The sequence below is a fragment of the Sorex araneus genome, chromosome 1 (genome assembly GCF_027595985.1).
Source record: "Sorex araneus isolate mSorAra2 chromosome 1, mSorAra2.pri, whole genome shotgun sequence".
NCBI classification, from domain to species: domain Eukaryota; kingdom Metazoa; phylum Chordata; class Mammalia; order Eulipotyphla; family Soricidae; genus Sorex; species Sorex araneus.
Window position 1 is genome coordinate 299,025,352 of NC_073302.1, and position 26,165 is coordinate 299,051,516.

Consider the following 26,165-nt stretch of genomic DNA (forward strand, 5'->3'; position numbering starts at 1 on the left):
GACAGATAGATGGGCAGATAGCCCACCAGACCGCCAGGCAGACGGACAGAGAGACAGGCAGACAGACAGATGGGCAGATAGCCCACCAGACCGCCAGGCAGACGGACAGAGAGAGAGACAGGCAGACAGACAGATGGGCAGATAGCCCACCAGACCGCCAGGCAGACGGCAGACAGGCGGAGGACAGGTGGACAGCAGGATCACCGGCCCTCGGGCTGAGGGCCACACTGCCCGCAGCCCCCAGCCTTCGGAGAGCCGCGCCCAGATCCTGTGCTGGCCTCCCTTGGGGGCCCCGCTGCCCCCAGGTGCGCCCCCGCCCGGGCCGGCGCTGGGCTGGCCGCGGGGGCCAGGGCTGGCCGAGCCCGGCCGGAGGTGCCCCGTGGTCCCTGCAGACACCGAAAGTGAAATGAGGAAGGGCGGATTGCACAAGGCGGGCCGGCCGGTGGGGAGAGCGCGGCGGGGCCGGGGCCGGGGACCGGGAGCCGGCTCCGGGGGGCAGCCGGGCCGTGCAGGACGGCCACCGAGGCAGACCACAGGAAATGACCCGGCCGGCGCGGTCACGGATGCCAAGGGTCCGGCCGGCGCTCGCCGCGCGCCTGCAGACGGGGAGCGCGCGGCCCAGAGATGCGCGCGGGCATCCTCCGCGCCCAGCGCGGCCCCGGCCGGCGCCTGCCCGGCCCCGAGCGCAGCCTGCCCGCCGCCGCGCTGCTGCTGGCCCTGCTGGCCTGCGGCCTGGCCGCGCTGGCCCTGCAGCGCCTGGCCGCGCTGCAAGCCGAGCTGGACGGGCTGCGCGCGCGCCTGCCGCCGGGGCCCGGGCCGGGCGCGCCTCCCGCGGGCACCTGGGCGCTGCAGGTGAGGCCGCCCGCCCCGCGCCCCCCGCGCCCCCCGCGCCCCGCCCGGCCGCCCTGACCGCGGGGTCTTCTCTTCCAGGGCCGTAGCAACGCCAGCGACGGCGGCCGCAGGAGGCGCGCGCTCCCGGGCGCCGAGGACGCAGGTGAGACGCGGCACAGGTGCGCGGCGCCCGCGGACCTGGCCGGGACAGGGGCCGCCGGGGCGCGCCCGCAAGACACTGGCCAGGGGCCGCAGGGGGGCTCGCCGGGCGCTCAGAGATCCCAGAGGGCCACCGGGCCGAACCGCCCGGAGTGTTCTATAAGGGGGAACAGGTGTGTCGGTGCATGTGCGTGACTGCATGTGTGATTGAGCGTGTGCATGTGTGCATGACTGGGTGCCTGTGTGACTGAGCGTGTGCATGTGTGACTGTGTGTGCATGTGTATGCGTGTATGTCTGTGTGCATGTGTGATTGAGCGTGTATGTGTGTGAGTGTAAGCATGTGCGTGTGTGTGTGACAGTGTGCGTGAATCCGTGCAAGCAGATGTGGGTATGTATGTGGATGTTGGCGCATGTCCAAATGTATACATGCGTGTGCCTGCCTGCATAACTGCATACACTTTGATTTTGTGTCTGCTTTAAGAACTTTCTTTACACGCACAGACACATTGACTTTAAAGTTCGTCTCTTTCTTACACAGCTTCTTGGAGGAGTCGGACTTTCCGATTGTCTTTTGGTTTTTGTCTGGGGGTCACCCGGCGATGCTAATGGTTTATTATGCCTGGCTCTGCACTCAGGAATCACACTCCCGGCGGGGCACCGGGGACTGTAGGAGGTGCCAGGGATGGAACCCGGACGGGCTGCATGCGAGGCAGGCGTCCTCCCCGCTGGACTATCTCTCTAGCAACCTTCGTAACTGTTTAGTTGTTTCCACTTGTCTCCGTTTCACAGAACTTACCAGATTCCTGGAACTGCGGCTGGGTGGGGCCCCACATCCTCAATTCTGTGGGTATCGCCCTCACTAATATCTCAGTCTTGGGCAACCATGCGGGGGCAAGGCCTTGCACACGGCCGGCCAGCCACATTCTGTCCCCGGGGCCCCCGCAGGAGGGAGCCCTGAGCACCGCCAGCCGTGGCCCCCAGAAGAAGCCAACACAATCTCAGTCTTACAAATCCGGTACCTGTGCTCCCGCGTGTGTTGAGGGTGTGGCCGCGGGGAGGGCGGAGGCCTCACACCGCCTGTTGTTACTTGGGAACATGGTGCTGCCCAGTGTCACATAAGTCATGCGGCATGTTATCTCCTTTTTGTGTATTACTCAAGCTATGCCAACACACCCCATGGGTTTTCAGCAGATTATGATCGGTTCCCCCCTCGCCACCCCCCGCCAAACGGCAGAGCTGCTCTCTGCTCGTGCTCAGGGTTGCTCAGAGCTGGTGACGGTGCATTGCCCGGCTCTGTTTGTCTGTAAACCCAGGGCACGTTTCACCGGGCACTTTGATCTTGCCGTGGGACTGTTAAACTGACGGTGGCTACAGTCTCAGGGGGGCTGCCCTGACCCCCGCTCTCCTGGAGACCCGCCTGGACTGAGCCCTCGAACGCCTTCAAGGTGCTCAGCGGGTGACGGCAGCCGCCTCCCGGGGCAAGGTCACCGCAAGCCCTATGGCCCCGTCTGAGGAGTCCGGCAGGTACTTGACTCCCAGTCCCCCACTTCCTTCACGGGCCAGCGTCAGCTGTGGGCCCCTCTGTCACACCCTGTTTTAAGGGTGGACTTTAGAACCCCCCAGGAAGGTGCTAGCCATGAACTTCTCTGCCTCTAATGGGCGCGTGGCATTCCGTGGAGGAAAGTGGCCACCATCACTTGTTCTTTTTAATGTTTGTGTGTTTGGCTTTGTGGTGTCCAGGCCTCACCACACCCTGCAGTGGTCAGGGCTGACGCCTGGCTCTGAGCGCAGGGATCACTCCTGGTGGCTCAGGGGGCAGGTGGGATGCTGGGAAACAAACGTGGACCGGCCACGTGCAAGGCGCGTGCCCTGCCCGCCGGACTGTGGGCCCAGCCCCGGGACGCAGCTTCTTTCTTGTCTCCCTCGCGGGTGTCCGGGTCGGGTTTGTGTCTTGGCAGCTGCGCACACTCCCTCGACAGCCCTTGCTTCACAGCCCTGAGATGCCCGCTTGGGAGCGGCCTGTCCCCCTGCGTCCTGCAGCGCCCTGCTGTGTTTGCACCCACGCCCAGCAGTGCTCGGGGCTTACTCCAGGCTCTGTGGTCAGAGATCACGCCTGGTGGGGTTCAGGGGACCGTGTGCAGTGCCAGGGATAGGCCCAGGGCCAGCTGCTGCAAGGCACGTGCTGTACCCGCTGTCCTCTCACTCTGGCCCGTTTGAAACACTTTAACTTGAAATTAAAGACAGTGACTTGACCCCAGAGTGCAGCCACTCCCGAGGCTCCTGCGGGGGCGGGAGGGGGGGTACCGGGCCTTCATCTCCTCAGACACCCCTGAGGCTCTCCGTCCTCGGCCTCGCTCGTGGTCCTCGAGTGCCCCTGGGCCCGGCTGGGCCAGCGAGGATGGTTTCCCGGCCTCCGGCGCTTACTTCACGCTTCCCTTACATCTCGGTGGAAACATAGTTTCCTCGAGGAAGGCGGGGCACAGCAAGGGGGGGCGCAGAGGGCTCAGAGGGGTGACGGGGCAGAGGCCGCCTCCCCAGGGGCAAACCTGCTTTTCCTTGATTTTAAAACGGGAACTTGGGCTCTGGTTTTTTTTGAATTATGTCCTACTTCAAATGAAGGTCTGAGAAAGTTCAGTGTGGTTGAAAAGATGATTTCTGACTATGGTCTAACAAACAGAAATGTGGGGAAATCCACCACCAGAGGGTTGCCAAATGGTCCATGTAAGCCAAAATTTGAACTTTTCAGCTCATAAATGTGTCTGGAAACATTTCCAATTAAAAAAAAAAAAGATGACGCAGTGACTATGGCTTTGTGGATGCCGGGTGCTAAGGGTTCTTCACAAATGCCACATGGTCACCCACCTCCAGGACCGTCAGCCCATTCTGCTCCAGTTCATGTAAGAACATGTAAATACAGTTTACAGTTCACCTAGACTGTATTTTTTTCCTCTCTTTTTTTTTTTTTGCTTTTTGGGTCACACCCAGGGATGCTCAGGGGTTACTTCTGGCTCTGCACTCAGGAATTACTCCTGGCAGTGCTTGAGGGACCATCTGGGATGCCAGGGATTGAACCCGGGTCAGCGTTGTGCAAGGCAAATGCCCTCCCTGCTGTCCTATTGCTCCGCCCCCCCTAAACTGTCCATTTTATTTTATTTTATTATTATTTTTTTGCTTTTTGGGTCACACCTGGTGATGCACAGGGGTTACTCCTGGCTCTGTATTCAGGAATTACTCCTGGCGGTGCTCAGGGGACCATATGGGATGCTGGGAATCGAACCCGGGTGGGCTGCGTGCAAGGCAAATGCCCTCCCCACTGTGCTATTGCTCCAGCCCCAAAACTGTCCGTTTTAAAGTTGGCTCAGAAAATGGATGCTCTGTGGCTGAGAGATTGTGCAGTGCATCGGGGGCCTTGCACGCACGCAGCTGACCTGGGTTCAGTCACCACATGTGGTTCCCCCAGCACCACCAGGGGGGTTGAGTACAGAGCCAGGAGGAACCCCTACGCATCTCTGGCGTGGCCCAAAAATGTGAAGGAAAAAGAAAACAAGCAAAAGAAAGAAATGGACTGCTTTCAAATGGGTTTCTGCTGATCTAAGGCAGCCTTTTCACAATAAAACGTTCATCTTTGTGTTTAGTCTCTGCTCAGCAGGGAATTTCAGAGCTACGAGAAATCACGTGTTTTACATGAAAGAAAGTCCATCCCCGATGTTGGCTAGACTTGTCTTCGCTGTAACAGTAAAATCCCGGTGGAAACTTGAACAATTCCAAGAAACATACGAAAAGAGCTGGCCCCAAAACTCCTTTCACTCCTTTCTTTGTTTGCTTTGGGGTCACACAGGGTGGTGGTCAGGGATCACCCCTGGCAGTGCTGCGGACTCGGCCGGGGTGGCCACTGGCCAGGTTCTACCTGCTCTCTCTACCCCCATACCCTTTACTTCGTTTTTGCTTAGATTCTGGTAAATCTGCTGTTATCCCCCCCCCCATTTAAACAAACTTCTGGAATTATTTTAAAATCATAGAGAGAAACAGCAGCGCTGCAGAGATGCAGTGGTTCCTCCAGCCGAGCCCAGTCTAACCTCCACGTGACCACGCCTCCCGCCGTGAGGAAGGGAAGGATACACAGGACCCCGACACACCGCCCCAGGGGCACAGCTCAGGGGGCCAAGCGCAGGCTCTGCACACGGGGGTCCTACCCCCAGCCCCAGATGGCCCCCTGGGCGCTGCCAGGAGTAGCCCCGAACCAAACAAACGAGACCCTCCAGACTGTATTGAAATCTACCAGTTTCATGATTTTTTTTTTTATGTTGTAGGCGCCAGTCTTGAGCCCACGTTGCATTTGGCCTTGTATGAAAATCAGTGTTTTGAACCGAGTTAGCACGGAGTGTCGTAAGCTGGGGCCCCTCGAGTTAGCCAGCCTTGGGGGCGCCTGGGGAGGTCAGGGCCCTGGGGCTCCACTCGCCCCCTTGTTGGCGTTTCTGGCCTGGTCACCGCATGTCCAAAGTGTGGGCTCAGCGCCCCACCATCTGCCCTCCCAGACCCCAGCGGCCTGCAGGCGCTGGCCAGTGAGGGGTGGGACCCTCCCTCGGGCCAACTCTGCCTGGAGAGCTTTGACCAGAGCGTCCCCCAATGTCACTCCCTGCACTCCGCATCAAGCAGACTTTTTTTTTCAAGTGTTGCAAGAGCTGGCCTGTGTTCTATTCCCAAAAATGTGTCTAGAGTGAAGATAGATAGGGACCTGACCGCCGGGCCTTTGACCCCTGCTCTTACCCACCCTCAAGAGGTTTCGGGAAACACAGGGCCAGACAGAGTCAGTTTGTGTGGCCAGAAGGCGTTTGGGCCTGTCTGCTCCCCCCCGGGGGTGCTGCTTGTGGGGTCCTGGTCAGGAACCGGACCCCAAAACTCACCTCCAGCAAATTCCCGTGAACGGGAAGCTGGGAGAAATTCGCAGGCAGCACGAGTCACGAGGACTTATGACGTCAGACAGGAGCAGATCGTGTTTGGGAGGTGAGAACGGGGCTGGGTTCCGAGCGCTGGCAGAGAGGTGAGGCTGGGGGCAGCGGGGGGGCGTGCTTCTGTGTATCGGGGGGCCCGGGCAAGCTTCTCTTCCTCCTGAGGCCGAGCAAGCCACTGATGAAAACTTCAGGGCCAGGGAAAGGGCTCAAGAAGTTGCTGTCACACCGGCTTTCTCTGGAGAGGGCCCGGTGTGCCCCGGGCAGCTGGGAGTGACCGGGGCGCCGTGCCGGGGGTGGCCCCTGAGCACTGCTGGGCATGGCCCCAAGCCTCAGCGGGAAGACCTGCAGCCGTGAGCGGGACTGAGAAAGGAACTATGTGTGCTGGGGCAGGCTGGGGGGGGGGGCGGTGCGTAGGAACGAGTCGCGTCACCTCGGTCCTGCCTGACGCTCTTCCGTGTGTCAGACTCTACCCAGAGGGGCAGGAGTCGTGGCCGGCCACCCTGGCTCTCAGCCGCAGAGTCGGGGAAATCGCCGACTGCCCCCACGGGACGTGCCCAGTGCGGAAGGCACCGGTCTGCGCCTAGGCGTGCACAGAAGCTGGGGTTGCTCTGCAGCGTCTGGGTGGGAGCCCTGGGGTGACTGTCCTGGCCACGTCCTGCCCCGCAGCCCTGCCCACTGGCCATTGCCGTCTTCCTTTGGCCTTTCACTGGCCTGGCCAGGCTGCGCCGGACATGCTGGGGGCTCCTGAACGGGCGGCTGCCTGCAGCCCACTGCTCCCCAACTCGGTGCCTCGTGTCCTGTTCTGCAGGGTCACTCTGCACAGCCTCTCTGGGAGTGGGATCGTGTCTGTCTTCCAGCATTGCTCTGCTCCTCCTGGCACGACGCCTGGCCTAAGCAAGTGCTCAGTAAAACCGTTGGGTGAAGGAAGCAGGGGGGTGCTCTGAGCTGGGTTCCAGTTCAACAGTCGGTCTTGGAGACCGTGTTCTCTCACTGGGTTCCAAACCAAGGAGTGCTATGGAGCAGTGTTCCCCAGCATGCCCGGACACCGTGCACCAGGACCGGGGAAAGGTGGGGCGAAGGATGGCGGGCACATGAGAAATCCCCTCCAGGGGCAGCCGGCGGCTGTTTCCTTTATTGCCAAGTACACGCGTGTTTTATGGTGGGTCTCCGCTTACAGGAAGCCCAACCACACCAAGTGTAGCCTTGTCGGCCTGTGGCCTTCCCGACTCCGCTTTGCCCCTGTCCAGTCCCGATCAAGGACAGATGCCGCAGCAAGGATGACCTGCTAAGCGCACGTGGCAGTGTCTGTGTCTTGGGCTCACAGGACGAGGAGGTCAAGGGAGGTCAAGTGGGACTCAAGGCCGGACACCTGGTGCTGACGCGTGTCCTTGCCAGCGTGGCTCCACACTCCCTCCCGCGGGGCCTTGCCTCAGGACCGCTGTGCAGGTCGCCTGTAGGCTGCTCCACAGAGGAAGGAGTCAGGGTGCTAGAAGCAGTTCCCTTTGGGCAGTTGTGTGGGTAGCCACGAGAGGACACGGAGGGGCGAGAGGTGAGGGAAAGAATGAGGCTGGCTGGGCCCTGTCTGATCTGGGACAGGGGAAACTGAGGTGTTAGCAGTCTTCCAGTTTCCTGGGAGCTTCCTATTTTTTTTTGCTTTTTCGGGTCACACCTGGCGATGCACAGGGGTTACTCCTGGCTCTGCACTCAGGAATTAACTCCTAGCGATGCTCAGGGGACCATATGGGATGCTGGGAATCGAACCCGGGTCAGCCGCGTGCAAGGCAAGCGCCCTACCCTCTGTGCTATTGCTCCAGCCCCGAGCTTCCTATCTTTTATTTCACCGTCCTTGACTGCAGGATGGCTCCTGCCGTGTCACGAGGCTGATCTTATTCACTCGTAAGTCAGCAATGCCCGTGTGCCTTCCACGCCACACCCTAAGGACAGAAACATTCTGTTTGTTATAAGGAAAGATGACCAGTGGAGACGAGACCCAACCATAGACATTAGAAGTTTAAATGAGACTCTCAGACCAACTACAACAAAAACATTAAATGAACATGGCGTTGCTGCTTTTCTCTTACCACCTGCAGGTGGTGCAGACGCCCACCACTCTGTAGACCTGACAAGGCTGTGAGCACAGAGCACAGGCTGCGAGTGAGTCTGATCTGGGACCTCTGATCTGGGACACTGAGTGAGTCAGTGTCAGGGTGGGGAAACACGGGCTTCCCTCTCCTCAGTGCACACGACTGGCGGGATTGTGAGGGCTACCGGTCGGCCTTGCTTCTGTTCTGCCGATGCTGTCAGAGCGCCCAGGGAACCGTTACCCCTTCTTATACCCGCAGGGCCATCATCTTGCTGCTGGTTTTCTGAGTACCCTTGAATTAACAGCTTGTTACTAGTCTTTCTTGCTCCTTCAAATACGTATAGTCAAAAAATGGAGTCACCAGTCATCACCATGTTTAAATCAAAATTCGCTTGACTTTGCTGTTGGTTTCAGTAGTTTATCATAAACTTTTCCATTTTTCCTCAAGATTTTTTCTTGCCTGCCACACTTAGATAATTGCGTTTGAGACCACACCATCACCACAGAACATTTGTTACCAGTCAGTAGCGGAACCTTCGTTCTCCTTCTCCTCACAAGGCCACTCATCTGACATACAGACAGATTCGATCTCTCCCAGGCCCAACATAGACGAGCAATTCCTTAAAAAAGAAAAAAAAAAAAGAACGTACTTCCGAGTATAGTTTTCAAAAGTTCTTAGGAACTGCCGACAGGGCCAGGCATACAGGGGTGCGACCTTGCCTGCGTGCGGGGTGAGGCCCTCGAGCATCCCAGCACTGTAGCATACCCACAACAGCTGGTTCTCAGCCCCCTGCGCCCCCCAGGAACTAGCCCTACGGTCTGTCTCAGGATCATGCCCTGGGCATCCTCTCCCCAGACCAGCACTTCCTGCCCTCACTTCCTGCCGACCTGCATATCACTAATCAAGTAAAACCATGACCCGGTTCTCCACCTCTGGATCTTACACTCCTGCCCCAGAGGGGAGCGTTTCACCTCCAACCAGGCTCACTCCAGTTCCACACAGCGCGTGTCTGAGCCCAGCCCCATGTAGTCCTCCTAATCGACGCTTTTCAGCCACTGACTGTTCTAAACTGCTCCTGCACTTGCCCTGCCTGCTCTGACCGAATGACAGGTGGCCAAAGTGCCAAGGGGGAGTTCTCGTCAGAGGATGCTCGTGCGAGAAGGATGGCAGAAGGCAGGCAAGCAGCCGCGGGGCGCGGGCGTGTGCACTAAGAGCTAGAAGGGATTCCTTGCACAGGATGCCGATGAGAACGGTCCAGACTTGGTGGCTGTGTGGGTCCCTGAATACGGCGACTGTGTCGGAGACACTCTCCAGAGCACAATTTCGTGGGAGCGGAACATCTCGTGTGGTGTCGGCTTAGTCATGGCAGCTTCTCGTATGTTTACTCTGTCGGGCTGGTGTGTGGTTAACCAGGTCCCAGTGTGAGGGGGTTTGTGTCAGTGGGGCAGCACAGACACTGCCTTCTCCCACCCACTTCCAAACCACTTTCTCTGGTTAAATGGTGTGTGGAGGTCACTGTGGCAAGGAATGGTTTCCAAACTCGGAGCCTTTTCCGCAGGAGAACGTTCACATGCTCTTCTAGTGCTGAAGTTCTTCAGATTTTCTACCACGTGTTGATCTCTGGAAGGTGATCTTTTGCTCTTACCGCTTCTTGCTTCAGGAATTCTCTTTTGTTAACTCTGTTATATTTCATAGAAAATGCTCAATAGTGTAAGTGAATTTCTTACACTGGGAAAAACCACGAAAGGCCCGTGTGCAGCTTCTCACCATTACTGTGCGGGTGTACGAACACCCAACACACATCGAAGGGTGTCATGCACGTTACTGCCTCACTGTGGAAAATAGGCTCTGCTAGTCTCCGCTTCTTGTAGAATCTCCCTATGGAAGGAGAAAGACATGTAAACACCTTGACAGCCAAGTGATGTCTGTTAATGTTGCAGTTCCCCCCAGCACTGCGCCCTTTACAGTAAACTCCGTCCTCAGGAACTCTCGGGGTTGGCCGTCTGCTGTGGGAAGCATCACGAAAAGCAAACTGGGCTCGAGGGCCCTCTGACGTGAAGCAGGCTTTGCCGAGTGGTTATCTGTCAGCTCCAGTCAGATCTGATTACAGACAGAGCCGTAATCTATCGGCTACAGTCAGATGGGGTTGAGTAGGGATGAGAGCCCAAAAAGCTGTATTGGCAGTAAGTCAGCAGAATTTTCTAGAAGGTGGACTCGGAACGTGAAGAGGTCCTGTGATCGGGGTCTTACTGCACCGAGGCTGTCCAGAAAGCCCTTTGCTCTGATGGAAAGACGCCTCACAGCACTCGCCTCAGCGCGTGGGGCCCGGGCACAGCGGAACTGTCACTCTGCCTCTCCGCTGTCCTGCATGCAGGGCTCGGTCTCCCCCTAGCTCTCTGCCACTGCACGGAGGAACAGACTGTCCCATTCTCAACATCCAGCTGGTCTCCAGGGGTCTATCGGCTGGTGGAGAGGAAGCTCCAGGCTTGTGGCGCCCTCGCCATGGTGTGAACCTCGTTCTGTCTCAGGCGAAGGGCGAGTCCCCGGGGGTGCCCTGAGAAAGAGCACTGCTATGAGAGGAGCGGGAGCACTATGATGGGGAGGAACCACCTGCTCTGTGCCTCCCGGACTCACAGAACCGTTCCTGTCACGCTCCTGTCCACGTGCTTTGCTGCTGTTCAGAACGGCGTTTGGCCTCCTGCCAACTGCAGTCACGGTTGATTTTGTTATGATTCTGTGCCACGTTCAGCGCTGACCGCCTCACAGCAGGGTCCCTGCCACGTCAGCCCTGACCGCCTCACAGCAGGGTCCCTGCCACACCTCAGCCCTGACCACCTCCTAGGTGGTCTCCCTTTCATTCGTCACTGCAGCCATGTTCACGGGTCAACACCGAAGAGGAGGATGGAGAATTTGGCTTCGTCTCTGTCTCTCCGGGGTGTGGGCAGGAGAGCCAGAGCTCAGCCGGCTCTGACTGACTGTTGAGCTCACAGAGCCCCGGGGGTCTTGTGCCGAGTCCTTAGGAAGTGCTGGTCGGGAAGACTGATGGGGCGTCCCTTGGCCGACACCCACTCTCCCTGCGTCCGTGCACGGTCCTTCAAGGCCTGCTGTGATGCTTCTGTGCTGTCCGTGGCCACAGCGGTCACCTGGACCCACAGGAGCCCACAGGAGTCTCCCAGGGCACAGCTGCGGTTCCGGGAAAGGACCCACGGACCCTGGGCCAGTGGAGAGCTCGGGGAAGAGCTCGGGTTCTAGAGGAGCCGCGGTGGTTCATGCTGCGAGTCTGCCTGTGGGTACCAAGGGAAATACAACCCTAGGGGGCTTCGTCCTCCACACCCACTCGCCTCTGGGGACTGCCGCACCCGTTATTCTAGGTGTGAGGTAGGAGAAACTCTCAGGCAGCAGAAGCAGAGACCTCCAGACAGTGTCCTCGAGTGCAGACACGGAGAAGCACGTTTGTGAGGCGCTGCCTCAACGCTGCATGAAATACTTGTCAGGTGATACAAATCTCAACCGTTGCTCTTCTCACTTCAAACAGGCATGCAGAAGTGACTGTTTCCTATGTTCCAGAGGCGCTTACTGCCTCGGGAGTTATTTCTCTTTCTTGAACACCCATCGGCACCCCCGAATGTCCTCTGGGATATGCCACATGTCCTGTCTGGAGAGAATTAATGTTTCCCGGAAGCTTTCTAAAGCAGGCAGCGTCCAGGAAATTTCCATTGCGTCCTGGAGAAGAGTTCTAGCTCCTTCTCTTTGCGGTCCAGAGTTCTGGCAGGAGGCTGCCTTGGCTGCAGAGAGGTGGGCAGGGACAAGCTGTGACCACTGTCCCTCCTGGGAGCAGCCCCTCACACTGTCCAGGCTGCCTCACCAGCACACGGAGCCCAGGGCTGTGCCAGGCCCTGCCGGTAATCCCGGGGAATGTCCGCACGTGTCTGTCAGTACTAGCGTCATGCTCTTACGTCAGATATTGTGAAATGAAACAGTATTCTAGAACAGTCTGAGCGTTTAACTGGCTCATGGGCTAGACTTGGAAAAACAGTTGGCTATGACTAAACTTGCTTCTCTGTAGGGCTTATTATTTTTTTTACTTTTTAACACTTTTACGGAGGTTCTTGTATTTACGTACTGTTCACATTCTCACGCGCATCATTCCCACAGCACCGAGAGCCTGTCCCCTCCGCCAGTCTCCCATGTTCCCTCCCAGGCCCTGAAAGCTCAGTTTCATACACAGAATCTTCCCTTCTGATGAACTGGGCCACTTGTGTTTCCTTGCTATGTTTCTTCTTTATCCCACACACGGAAGATCTGTCAATGTGTCTTTCTCCCCTCCCTCCCCCCTCTCTCTTTCTCTCTCTCTCTGCCTCTCTCTCTCTCTCTCTGTAGTTACACATACACACATGTAGATGAGTAGAAATAGAAGTGATCTGGAATTCCTCAAAATTGTAAATCAATTAGTAAAATAAATTTACTAACAATCAGTTAGTAAAATAAAATTTTTCTTCAAATTTTCTCTTTCTTTAGAGGTGTATAAATTTTAAAAGGTTGGTAGTATGAATAATTCTATGCTAATCCATTACATTCTAAACCTTACATAGGTAAAGCCTACACATGTAAAATTTAGTAAGAGTGGAGAAAATTGAGAAAATTTCCAAGGGAAACTCTGAATAGGTTTATAAGAGTATAAACATTTGTCTTATGCTAAGACAGGGAATACTAACTATATATTTTTAGGAAATATTATAGATACTTCTTATGTCTACACTGAAAAGAAAATGATTATAATAAAAATCTATGAATTAAAAATGATACCCGATCAGACATAGAGCATTCAATATAAATGAAACCTAATTCATCATTGAAAATGTACAAAATCCTGGGGGCTGGAGTGATAGCACAGCGGGTAGGGCGTTTGCCTTGCACGCGGCCAACCCAGGTTCGATTCCCAGCATCCCATATGGTCCCCCGAGGACCACCAGGAGTAATTCCTGAGTGCAGAGCCAGGAGTAACCCCTGTGCATCGCCGGGTGTGACCCCAAAATAAAAAAAAATTTAAAAAATGTACAAAATCCTTTATACAGCGGGGGGTAAATGTAACTTTCCTAATCCAGCAGAGAGAAACCATAAGCATATGGTCTAACATTTACATCTTTTTATTTTATTTAAAATAACTTTTTGGGTTTGGGGCCAAACCTGGCAGTGCTCAGGGCTTACCCCTGGTTTGGTGCTCAGGGATCAGCCCTGGAGGGAATTGTGGGACCAAGTGTGGTGCCAGACACGAGCCCGGCTGGCACGGGAAAGGCAGGCGCCCTCCCCACGGGACTAGGCTCTGGCCCCATGCCTAAACTCGGAAAGCAAGTGACGCTGTAAAGCTGCAGGTGGACACAGGTTTGGGAAGGGACCTCGCCCCTGGCGGGGCAGGAGCAGGTAGGATGGACCCGGTGCTGCTGCTGTGGGAGCCATTCGGTCTTGCCTGAGATGGTTCCCTGGGTGACTCTGTGGAGTGAGAGAAACAACAGCCTCGTGAAGGAAATCTCCCACTTTCTCTTTTCCCACTTCGATCCCCCTGAAATTCCTGGGAGATCCAGGCCTGACGAGTGTCTGCTTGGAGACCCCTCAAGTCACAGACTTCACAGGGTTGGTGAGAGTCTCCTCAGAGCCCCTACACGGCACAGACCCCACAGGACTATCTCCTCAGAGCCCCCACACGGCACAGACCCCACAGGACTGTCTCCTCAGAGTCCCCACACAGCAAAACCCCACAGGACTGTCTCCTCAGAGCCCCCACACGGCACAGACCCCACAGGACTGTCTCCTCAGAGCCCCCACATGGCCCAGACCCCACAGGACTGTCTCCTCAGAGTCCACACACAGCAAAACCCCACAGGACTGTCTCCTCAGAGCCCCCACATGGCCCAGACCCCACAGGACTGTCTCCTCAGAGCCCCTACACGGCACAGACCCCACAGGACTGTCTCCTCAGAGCCCCGAATAGCACAGACCCCACAGAACTGTCTCCTCAGAGTTCCCACATGGCACAGACCCCACAGGACTGTCTCCTCAGAGCCCCCACATGGCACAGACCCCACAGGACGGTCTCCTCAGAGACCCCACATGTCTGTCTGTCCCGTGCAGGGGATCTGAGGACTCCCAGGACCATCTTCTCAGAACCTGGCATGGCACAGACCTTACATTTCACCAGTTCTTCTGGGAGGCGTCAGGCTGCAGCTGATTCCCCTTGTCCTGCACCAAGGGGATGGTCCCCACTACCCAGGTTCTGAGGGGGCCGTGAACCCGAGCTGGAAGCAAGGAATCACTCTTTGCGGGAAAGGAAACCGGCCCTGGACCTTTCCAGGATGTTCCGTTCCGTCATCTGGCCCTCAGAGAAAATAATTCCCGGAGTAGACGAACAGTGAACTAAAAATAGCCAGATTATTGGGGTCTAGGGAGGTGACTCGGGAGGTCAGTAAGAGGGTCAAGGAGAACACAGGCGCCTGCAGCGGAGGGAATCCAGGGTCCCACCCACTGCGGGGACCGCGGGCCCCTGCCCGCTTCTGGCCAAGGGACTAAAAGGCTTTGTGTTTGCTTTTCAGTCACTCAAGACTGCTTGCAACTGATCGCAGACAGCGACACGCCCGTGATACGGAAAGGTAACGCGAGCCGGCCCGGCTCTCTCGGTCCCGCTGCCCCTGGGCGTCTCCGCACCGAGCCCAGAGGAGCCGCCTCGGCCCCTGACTGAGGTCACTTCCCGTAGAGTATTAGGGAATCCACAGGCAAAAGTGCCATCCAGCACACAGAGACACCCCAGAAAGCCTCGTGTTTGTTTCTAATGTTGACTAAATGCGGATACTAAGAAAGTTCAAGTAACCAGAATGTGATAAAGCAAAACCAATACCAAGGCAAGGTCTTGAATTTTCTTCTGAACATAAATCATGTATCCTCCGTAGCAACTCGAGCTCCTCTTCACAAACATCAATGCCTGCAGGCCGGAGGGATAGTGCAGGGGTGAGGCCCTGGCCTCGCACACACCAGCCCCAGTGTGACCCCAGCGCCACAGGTCCGGGGGTGACTCCTCTGCACAGAGCTGGGAGCGGCCCGCAAACGCCCCAGAACACCAAATATTGGTTATTCTGTTACGTGAAGTTACAAAAATGATAATCGGATGAAGCTAAGACTGAATCTTTTATTGATAAAACTGGGTTTTACATGATGCTAAAAACAATCACAGCCGTTTCATATCCCTCCACTCTCTGAGCAGGAGGGCGCACACAGGAGAACAGCAAGTGGCATTGGGGGTGCAGCCTCCCCAGCAGTGCTCTGGGGGCCGCTCCAAGGGGTCTTTGGCCAGCCAGGCTGGGCGGTGCTGGGTGACCAGAGCAGCCCCAGTGGGCGGCTCTGGGGCCACGCCTGGCAGGGCTCGGGGCCGGCTCTGGGCACTCCCTGGGCCACACGGCGCCCCCAGCCCCTGGGTTACGTCTCCCCCCATGCCAAGGCATTTTCTTTTTTTTTTTTTTGCTTTTTGGGTTACACCCGGCAATGCACAGGAGTTACTCCTGGCTTTGCACTCAGGAATTACCCTGGCCATGCTCAGGGGACCATATGGGATGCTGGGATTTGAACCCGGGTCGGCCTCGTGCAAGGCAAACGCCCTCCCCGCTGTGCTGTCGCTCCAGCCCCCCAAGGCGCTTTCATGACTTATTTCTAGCGTCAAACTGTTCCTTTGTGCCGCACACACAGGCTAAGGACAGAAACTGGGCTTTCAGTTAAGTGACTGTCACTCCGCAGGGAGCCCCCTCTGTTTTCATGGAGCTCCCCTGCGGGAAGCACCCCGAGGGCCAGTGACCAAGGACAGCAGAGGAGGCTGGATGTGGAGGAAGCAGAGGAGGTGGCGCCAGGGAAAGTCTGTGTGGGGGCCCAGGCCGCTGAGCGGGGGGAGGTGCAGCGAGTGGGGGTGCCCTGCCCCCCCTCCCCACCTCCCCTGCCGGTTCCTCGGGACCAAGGCCCTGGAAAGCTCTTATTTACGGCTTCTCCTCCCCGGAGCCGCGCGCTTGCGGCTCTTTTTAAACCAGCAAACTGCTTCCTAAAAATTAAAGTGGAGCCAAAACAGGCCCCGAGGGCCAAAGATAACCTTTGAAATAGTGTGACTTGGAAAGGTCGGCACACACGCTGTGAATCACGGCCCTCCCTCCCTCGCCCGCCCACCCTCCGCAGCTCAGGGCTCCCACGGCTGGCCAGTCCCCACGCTGAGACCTCCGGTGCACGGCCCCGCCCACGGGGGCTTTCCTGGTGTTGAGGAGAGGCCGCCACTGGCTCTGGGGGGCCGGGCAGTCTGGAGCACTCCGAGTGGGGCTGGGGGCACGTCGCAGCCCAGGGCAGCCCAGAGTTCGCTCCGTGACAAGGTTCATCTCGGGCACCCTTGGGGTGAGGATGTCAGGACAAGCGCGGAGGGCGTCTGGGAGGCCCCGGGGACCAAGGGCTGGCCTCGCTGGCCTCGGCGTCCTGAGCACACGCCCCTGTCCGTGCATTAGCCCAGGTCCAGACCGCGAAAGTGGCTCTCCCGGGGCGGGTCATCGTCTGTCTGCAGGTGGAGCATCACCGTGCAGGACTCTGGGGACCCGCGTCTCTCCGTCCCCGGGGGCTGCAGTTTGACTAGCAGCTTTGCGGGTGTCTGGGGGAGGGGAGCAGGGACAGGGCTGGGCCACTGTGTGGCCGGCCAGGCCTGGCCTCCAGCACGCAGACCCCTGCAGCGGCCCGAACGGCGGCCTGGGCCTGCTCTCGGTCTGGCGCTGGACTCCCCCCATCGCTGTCCACAGCGGGCACGCGCTCTCTGCCCGGCTCCCCCTGGCACTGTCCACAGCGGGCACGCGCTCTCTGCCTGGCTCCCCGGGCACTGTCCACAGCGGGCACGCGCTCTCTGCCTGGCTCCCCGGGCACTGTCCACAGCGGGCACGCGCTCTCTGCCTGGCTCCCCGGGCACTGTCCACAGCGGGCACGCGCTCTCTGCCCGGCTCCCCCCCGCACTGTCCACAGCGGGCACGCGCTCTCTGCCCGGCTCCCCGGGCACTGTCCACAGCGGGCACGCGCTCTCTGCCTGGCTCCCCAGGCGCTGTCCACAGCGGGCACGCGCTCTCTGCCCGGGCCGCGTCCCTGAGCCCTGGTCACTTCCCCAGGCTCTTCTTTCCTTTTCTCACAAAGGAAGCATTTGTTGCCCTGCGTGGTCACGGGCATCTTCCTTCCCTTTATCTCTGCAGTCTCCTGATGGCCGTTTCTTGTCTGCAACCTCAGTCTGGAAACGTGTTCTACATACTAACACTCACCCCTTCAAATTAAAATGCCTCCTCATAGCAGTCTGGCTCTGGGCCAGGCACCCCTGCGGCAGTGAGCCAGGCTACCTGCCACCAGCCTGGATCCCCTTTCACCTTGCCTGTTCCCCAAGATCTCCAGGTGGCGGGGTGGGCCCTGAGGCTCGTCTGGCTGTGATTCTACAAGGGCTGGAGACAGACCACAGGGCCTAAACCACTTCCCTTGATGCAGTTGACACAGACTGTTCCCTCTGGTACTGCATATGGTCCCTACAAACCACCAGGAGTCACCCACTGAGCAACAAGTGGATAAAGAGAAAATCGAGTAGGGCCTTAAAAGCTTCCTTGAAACAATGAGAACTCAGACAGAGGCCATCAGAGTCTGGGGGGCACAGAGAAAGCTTTCCTGAGGGTCACACCATGCAGGCAGACACGGAGAAAGAAGAAAAGGCCCAAATCAACAACCTAAACACACATCTCTAAAATCTGGAGGCGGCACAGCAAATGAACTCAAAAAAATAGTAGAAGGAGGGAAGTAGGATAAACTAAAGCTGAACTCAGTAATATAGAAACTAAAAAATAATAATGATACAAAGAATCAATGAAACAGGAGCTGGTTCTTTGAAAGAATAAATAGGCTATATTCACAAGAAAGAATAAAGAAAATGTCCAAATAGATCAGATCAGAGACAAAAGGGGAGAGATCACTAGAGACGCCTCATATTCAGAATGAAATGAGAGGTGACCATGAACGGCTTTATGCTCCTAAGCTGGGGAATCTAGAAGAAACGGACGGACTTTCACCGTGCAGTCTCCCAGAGCTGAGTGAGGAGGACGTGGAGGGCGGGACAGACCAGTGGCAGCTAAGGAAATTGAGCAGTGGTCAAGAGTCTCCCGGGAACTGTCCCATCCAGAGAGATGGACTCACAGTGAGTCTATGGAACCCCCAGAGAAGACTCACTGTCCAGATTCACTGCCAGCCCCTGTCCAGGCCCTGCCTGTCTTCCAGCCCCTGTCCAGGCCCTGCCTGCCCTCCAGCCCCTGTCCAGGCCCTGCCTGTCCCTCCAGCCCCTGACCATGCCCTGCCCGTCCCTCCAGCCTCTGTCCAGGCCCTGCCTGTCCCCCTGTCCAGGCCCTGCCCATCCCTCCAGCCCCTGTCCAGGCCCTGCCTGTCCCTCCAACCCCTGTCCAGGCCCTGCCTGCCCTCCAGCCCCTGTCCAGGCCCTGCCTGTCCCTCCAGCCCCTGACCATGCCCTGCCTGTCCCTCCAGCCCCTGACCATGCCCTGCCCGTCCCTCCAGCCTCTGTCCAGGCCCTGCCTGTCCCCCTGTCCAGGCCCTGCCCATCCCTCCAGCCCCTGTCCAGGCCCTGCCCATCCCTCCAGCCCCTATCCAGGCCCTGCCTGTCCCTCCAGCCCCTGTCCAGGCCCTGCCTGTCCCTCCAGCCCCTGACCATGCCTCTCTTCCAGCTCTTTCCCAGCCGCCGCCAGGGTTTCGGCCGAGCTAGGCTTTCTTGTCTCCTGACAGTTCCTTTGTTTAGTTCCTTGTTCCCACACGTGAACAGAGCCATCCGGAAGCTGCCTTCACTCCCTCGGCTATTCAGCACCTTGACTTCAGGCCCGGCCGTGCAGTGTCCTGCTGCATGCCCCCATCTTCCACTCCCTCCCCCACTCCCTGCTGACGGGCACCAGGGCCGGCGTCTCCATGGGGCATGTCCTGCTGCTATGAACACAGGTGCAGATAGGCTGGGGGCCGTCCCGACCACTGACTCCCCGTGGTCAGTCCTGGGGCCTCTCCCTGGCTCTGTGCTCGGGAGTGGCGGCTGGAAGGACACACAGGACGGGGGGTGAACGGGGTTGGCCGCGTCAGGAGCTGCCCGTAACCTCTTTCCTCTCTCCCTGGAAGAAACTGTTTTACTGGTGTTTCTGTGCCCTCGGGCAGGCCGGAGCAGTGACCGGCAGGCAGGCGCTGGCCGTACCCACGGCCCACCCGGCTTCATCCCCGGCCCCCAAGGGTCCCGAGGCCTCAGGAGTGAGCCCCAAGCTCGGAGCAGAGAGTCAGCCCTGAGCACTGCCAGAGGTGGCCACAAAACAATTAAAAAAAAAAATCCTCCAGATAAATGCTTTGGAGTGATATTGACGGTTCATATGAAATCTCCATTTCATTTTTTAAAAGGAAATTTTAGACTGTTTTCCAGCTTATGTTTTTGCCAGTAGTGTTCCTCTTCTTCATGTTTTTGCAGAACAAATGGTTTTTATTATTTAAAAAAATTTTTTTTTGCTTTTTTGGGTCACACCCAGCGATGCACAGGGGTCACTCCTGGCTCTGCACTCAGGAATTACTCCTGGCAGTGCTCAGGGGACCATATGGGATGCTGGGATTCGAACCCGGGTTGGCCGCGTGCAAGGCAAACGCCCTCCCCACTGTACTATCGCTCCAGCCCTGAACAAATGGTTTTTAATTTTCTGGATGTTGGTTACTTTCATGTACGTGGGTTTGTTTTGATTCTCATTTCCTTAACAGTAGCTCATGTTCAACGTCTTTTTTTATACATGTCTTTGGGTCATCAGTGTATCTTCTCTGAAGGAGTGTTAGTTGAGACCTTGTCCCCTTTTGTAAAGTAAAATCTCATCATCACCATCATCATCATCATCCTCATCACTGTCATCATCATCCTCATCATCACCATCATCATCACCACCACCACCATCATCACCATCATCAGATGGCTTTTTGTTCTGGTCGCGTGACTCCTGGCCATGCTCCGGCCCTGGGCCTACCGTCTGCAGGTTGTGCCAGCATCTGGCCCTGTTGCTAAGTGGCCCCGTGGTCAGGCGCTGACGGTGTCCAATGGGCGTCTGTCTTCCCATACGCGTCTTCTCTGTTGCTCCTCTGGCCACTGCCCTGTTCCCAGGTGCGGCTGGAGCCCTGGGCGCGTCCCCGGGGCGTCCCTCTGCAGGTTTAATGGGGGGGGGGTGCTCTGGTGTGTTTGTCTGTGGTATGACCCGGTGGCCGAGTTTCACCTCTTTGATGTGGCAGGTCAGTCCTGGCAGCACCGTCGTCCGCGTGCTCGGCCTGCCTGAGCCTCAGTTGGTCCCGCACCACATCCCGCCCCTCCCCGCAGAGCCCCCGCTGCCCTGCCAGGGCCCCCTGGGAAACAGGGCGCTTACCCCCACCTCTCAGGGAGCCGAGAGAAGCCTGCAGACTCCCGCCTGCTCCTTGCTGCTCCTCACGCCTTCGTCCTCGAACCCAGGCGAAGCCCCTGGTCCCTTGCGCGGAGTTGTTGGGGGTGACGGAGCAGGAAAGGCCCCTACCCGGGGCCCGCCCTGGAGGGCCCTTCCCCACGCGCTCTCTCCCGCAGGGGCCTACACCTTTGTGCCCTGGCTGCTCAGCTTTAAGCGGGGACAAGCCTTGGAGGAGAGAGAGAACAAAATCCTGGTCAAGGAAGCGGGCTACTTCTTCATCTACGGCCAGGTACGCCGGGCTGGCGGGCGGGCAGTGCGCCTCCCTCGGGCCTCGGCTGACCGCCTGCCCCCCTCCAGGTGTTGTACACGGACAGCACCTTCGCCATGGGGCACCTCATACAGAGGAAGAAGGTCCACGTCTTCGGGGACGAACTGAGTCTGGTGACGTTGTTCCGGTGCATCCAGAACATGCCGGAGACGCTCCCCAATAACTCCTGCTACTCGGCGGGTAAGTGCAGCGCAGTGCTCATGGCCGTCCCGGCTCTCAGGGCAAAGCCCAAACCCTGCCACGACCCCCACCCGGACACAGACGCGCCCCCTCTCTCACAGCCCAAGGGCCAGGGCGACGGCCCAGCAGGTGGGGCACTCGCCTCGTAGGCAGCTGGCCCGAGGTCGACCCCTGCACCCCACAGAGTCCCTCACGCCTTGCTAAGGGTGTCCCCGAGCACAGAGACGGGAGTAAGTCCAGTGCCCTATGTGGCCCGAAAAAAACAAAAAACAAACAACAAAGCAATAGACCAGCCCTGCGAGTTGGGCAGATGACACCGTTGCTAACAGTTTTGCCATCTCTGAGCTCCGCCCCTGCGCCTGTTAGCTCGGACGTGGCTCCCCTCCGCTGCTCTGGCACGTGGCCACCCCGCCATGCTGCCCCGCCATCAGAGGCTTGGATGTGATGAACCAAGCACGAGTGACCCCCACGACGACCAGGATGTCGTCAGATTGTAACCCAACACTCGTCACACCCACGCACACGGCTGGCAGGATCCTCGGGTCCAAGTGTTGATGGTGGCATCACAGCTCAGAACACACAGGAACCTCAGACTCGGACCCAGGACCAGCACTCAGAGTCCCCGAGCCCAGAGGTGGCCCCGCTCCTGGACAGCCTGTGCTGTGAGCGCTCACGTCTCCTCTTCTCGTTTTCCTTCCGAAATGGGACGAGGAGCGTGGGATTCACAAGGCTGCGCCTCCTCCCGGGCCCCGGGCTCCTCCTGGGACTCAGACGCTTCCGACCCACCGTCGCCCCTGAGAGGCCGCCCGGCTGTTGGTTTTGATCACACAGGCCTGGTCACTTACGGCACAGACTTTTCAGGCTAGAAAGTGACCACGGTACCCTGAGCCCGCAGCCCGGTCGAGAGTTCACTTCATTCCTCTACGCTTTTCTTTTCACATTTGTTTATTATTATTATTATTTTATTTTGAGGCCAAAACTGGCTGTCCGCAGGCCTCGCTCCCAGCCCAGTGCTCAGGCATTCCCTCCGGAGGGGCTCGGGGAACCGGATGCAGTTCTGGGTGTCAGACCCACTCAGCCTCGGGCAAGGCGAGAGACCTGCCCTCGGAGCCTTCTCTGGCCCTCAGACACACGTTTACGTTCCTCTGGGACTACGCAGTGCATTCCTGTACATTTTGGATTTTTATGTAACGCTGTTTTCAGAAGCTTCCCTCGCCACTAAGATGAAGCCGGGCCGCTCGGAACTGTGTCAACTATGTAGTCGATCCCACGGAGGAAGGTGGTGCATTTCACCTCCCTTGGTTTTCTTAAATTGTTTTTTTTTTATGGTCAAACTTTTTAATTTTATTTTTTTACTTAAAAAAATTTTTTTATTAGTAAATCACCGTGAGGTACAGTTACAAACTTACGAACTTTCCTGTTTGCATTTCTGCCATACAGTGATCGTTGACCCATCCCTCCACAGTGCCCATTTTCCTCCACCAATGTTCCCAGGACCCCTCCCACCACCCCACCCCACCCTGCCCTGCAGCAGGGCATTCCCTTCTGCTCCCTCTCCTTTTGGGTGCTGTAGTTTGCGGTAGAGGTATTGAGGGCCTTCATGTTCCGATTGCTTCCTGTTCAGATTCTCTGGCCTTATGTAGGTCACTGGTGCCTTTGCACCTGGGGTGACTCCTGAGATTCTCAGAACATTCTGGGGCTGGTCAGCGGTCACTGAGTCCAGGTGGCCTGTGGCCGCATCGCGTGCAAACACTCGGCCGTGCTTTGATCTAAGACCCCGTTCCGTCCCCATGCCAAGCCCACTGACGGCCCTGTGACTCCTTCCTCCCCAGGCATCGCCAGGCTGGAGGAAGGAGATGAGCTGCAACTGGCCATCCCTCGGGAGGACGCCAGGATCTCCCGGGACGGGGACGCCACCTTCTTTGGGGCACTGAAGCTGCTGTGATGCACACCTCTCGGTGGCCTTCCTCTCCCTCCCTCCGCACCTCCGGGAGAAAACGCCCGAAGGAACACCAGCCCCCCTCCCCGTGGCCTTGTCCATGAGCTCTTGGTTTGGGTTTGCTGAAACCAGACCGGACAGGAAATTTGACAGACAACCACAGCCCCAGGGTGTCATGTGAACGACAAGAAATGGAGAAGACGGAGGACACAGGCCCCTCACCGCGCTGCCACGTTCGCCCGCTGAGTCACCGCTGCTGGGCGGCAGGAAGGGCTGGCTCAGAGGGGAGCGAGCACTTCTTCAAAGCCGCAATCTTCCTATCGACTCCAGAACCAGTGCCCAAGTCTGCAGGACTGCAGGCATGGGGCGGGGGGTGGGGGAATCTCAGAACGCATCATGTATGTGTATGCTAAAGGCACACCACCCCCTTCTCAATTAATAGTGTGTATGTGTGGGGGGGGGTAAAAGCAGTTCTACAAATTGCGTGGATATGTGAAAAGGAATTCCTTTCCACTTGGACATATTCGGCCATTGGAACCAAGCAATTGTGCAAGTGCTCCTGAAATGTCCCTGTTTAGTTTCGGTTTGCAGTTCCTCTCCTTCTATGATCTGATGCAGTTCCTCTCCTTCTATGATCTGATATAGTTTCTCTCCTTCTGTGATCTGATCTAGTTTCTCTCCTTCTATGATCTGATGCAGTTCCTCTCCTTCTTCTATGATCTGATGTGGTTTCTCTCCTTCTATGATCTGATATAGTTTTTCTCCTTCTATGATTCGAAGCAGTTTCTCTTCTTCTATGATGAAATTTCTCTCCTTCCGTGATCTGATCTAGTTTCTCTCCTTCTATGATCTGATGCAGTTTCTCTCCTTCTATGATCTGATGCAGTTCCTCTCCTTCTTCTGTGATCTGATGCGGTTTCTCTCCTTCTATGATCTGATCTAGTTTCTCTCCGTCTATGATCTGATGGCAGAACAATCTTCGCAGGACAGAAAGAGCTCTCTCCTGTGTCCGTGCCAATAGGTATTGATTTCGTCTATGGCTGCTTGCTTTTCCTTCAGAAGTTTTAAGGGCGGGGGTGATCCCAGTGCAGGCACATAAGGCATCGATTGAAGAATGTCTGTTAGGTAAGAAGTCTCCAATGTGAGTTGAGGGAGACATTTGTGATGATGTGACAGAGTTTTAGTCCCCTCTTGCTTTGGTGATGACAGTGTCCTGGATCTGTGGGGAAAGCTCCTGCCTCGTGGACTGTGCCACGTGCAAGCACCTGCTCCCATGAGCTCTGCACTTAGCCACGTGTCTGAGCCATGCTGGACGCTGCTTTCCTGGCCTTGCCTGCCTGTGTCCAGGGTCAGCTGGCCCTCGCCACACACCGTCCCTCTTCCAACACAGAGGCGGTCTGTGTGGGCCTCCAGTCGGCCCGCAGGTGTCTGTAAGGATACGCTTGTTGAGACCAAGAGAAGTTGTGTTGTTTTGTGTCTCAAATAAAATTTTGTTTAAAGCTTTTGAATCCCGTGATCTTGGTTTTGCCATTGAAAATCCAACACCCGGTGCCATTCCTTCTGCTTCAGATGTTACGGTGAAAGACAGGCCGCACCAGAGGAGGGTGAGGCCTCGGGCCGCTGTGCCCGGCACCGCCAAGGCCACTTGGCCAGGACTGGGCTCTCGTCTTCTGGTTTTGTCTAAACCTGAGCCTCACTAGGTTTGTTCTCCAGGTAACTGGGGCCGATTAAAAAAAAAAAATTGGTGCATGCTTATGAAATGGCACCAAGCAATTTGTGTTACGGTGTGACAAAATGTTCGAAAACACAAGTGTTTCACGAAACTAGGATTTTTACACATAACGAAGCCCATGGCATGACCGTGATAAATACATGTTGTTTGAGAGCCGCTGGCTGGAAAGAGCATGAGAGTCCCCACCTCAAGGGGGGCGAGGTGGCGTCACGTGTGCTCGGCCGCGACTCGGGCCCCGGTGACCCTGGGCTCGGGAAGCGCATGTGGCCGCTGGCCTTCTCCAGGCCGCCCACGGAGAGGCCCCCAGGGGTGCTGCAAGGGGCAGAGTCGGGAGCAGTGGGCAGGCTCAGCTCCCCCTTTCCTGGCCTTTGTTCCAGCGGGAGCCTCTCCGGGAGGGTCCAGCCTTCTGGGGCCGGTGCAGCCCACGCAGAGGCCTGACGGGCCTCAGTCCCTGTGTCCACAGGGTGGGTGTTTTCACAGCCTTTGAGCCGCTGGTTTTTCACTTCCCGGGAACCCATGGCCACGGGCCTCTTCCTCGCGGGAATTCCAGCCTCCTCGTTCATCCCTCTGAGCACTGCTGTCACTTACCGCCTTGTCAGCAGAGGTCGAGTCCCGGCACACGACATACTCCCACAGCTCATCTCACCGTCCCTCGGGAGCGTGTGACTGTGTCCAGCCCAGACGGGAGACGGAGGGAATCTTTGGAACTGTGCGCCTCGTGGCCTTTCAGTTTAAAGAGAAAGAAAACGGGAGGAAAAGCGGGTGAAACTGGGGGGTGGGATTGGGGTGTGCTGGAGCCAGGAGGGGGCGCGGGGTCCCCGCGGGGCAGCCTGGGGGCCCCTCCCTGGCCTCCCCTCATTGCTCTGTGCCCTCCAGTGGGACTCACCCTGGGATTCAGGGGGGCTCGGCCCAGACATTCCCATTTTGCTTCCCGCTTTGGAGCCGGCGCCCCGGGGTCGTGTGGGGTCTGGCCTTGGCGGGTGAGACGCGCCTCAGCCCTCCCGGGGGTCCCCCACTTCTGTGTCCCAGCCAGACGCCGTCACTGAGGAACTGAGCACTTCCCTTTGCGGCCCGCCCTGTGAGTTAGCAACTGCTCGGGGAAGGACGGCAGAGAGCTGCTGACGGGGGCAGCCGCGCCCCCACCCCGGCTCTGGGTGGGCTTCGGTCTCCCCCCAACCGTCTCCAGCTGAGCCACTCCGCAAAGGGGGACGTCCAGGCCTCCTCCAGGGGGGGGCAGCTCTGAAGGCCCCTCTCCCCGGCGGATGAGAAAACAGCCCCCAGGGAGCATGGGGACGCTCGCCCGCCACCCCAGGACCCCTCCCCAGCACCCCTGCCCACCCACCCTCCCACCTTCCCCAGCACCCCTGCCCACCCACCCCCCACCCGCCCCCAACCTACCCCCCACCCTCCCCAGCACCCCTGCCCACCCACCCCCGCCCTCCCCAGCACCCCTGCCCACCCACCCCCACCCTCCCCAGCA

General features: G+C 57.7%; 1 protein-coding gene across 1 annotated transcript; it reads left to right on the forward strand.

The window, feature by feature from the left end:
* Positions 1 to 489: 489 nt before the first annotated feature.
* Positions 490 to 24,464, forward strand: TNFSF13B (TNF superfamily member 13b). Its single transcript, XM_055138742.1, has 6 exons — positions 490 to 852; positions 931 to 994; positions 14,615 to 14,671; positions 20,683 to 20,795; positions 20,864 to 21,014; positions 22,847 to 24,464. Exons 1-6 carry the CDS (start codon positions 625 to 627, stop codon positions 22,957 to 22,959), a joined length of 726 nt encoding a protein of 241 aa, XP_054994717.1. The 5' UTR covers positions 490 to 624; the 3' UTR covers positions 22,960 to 24,464.
* Positions 24,465 to 26,165: the final 1,701 nt, after the last annotated feature.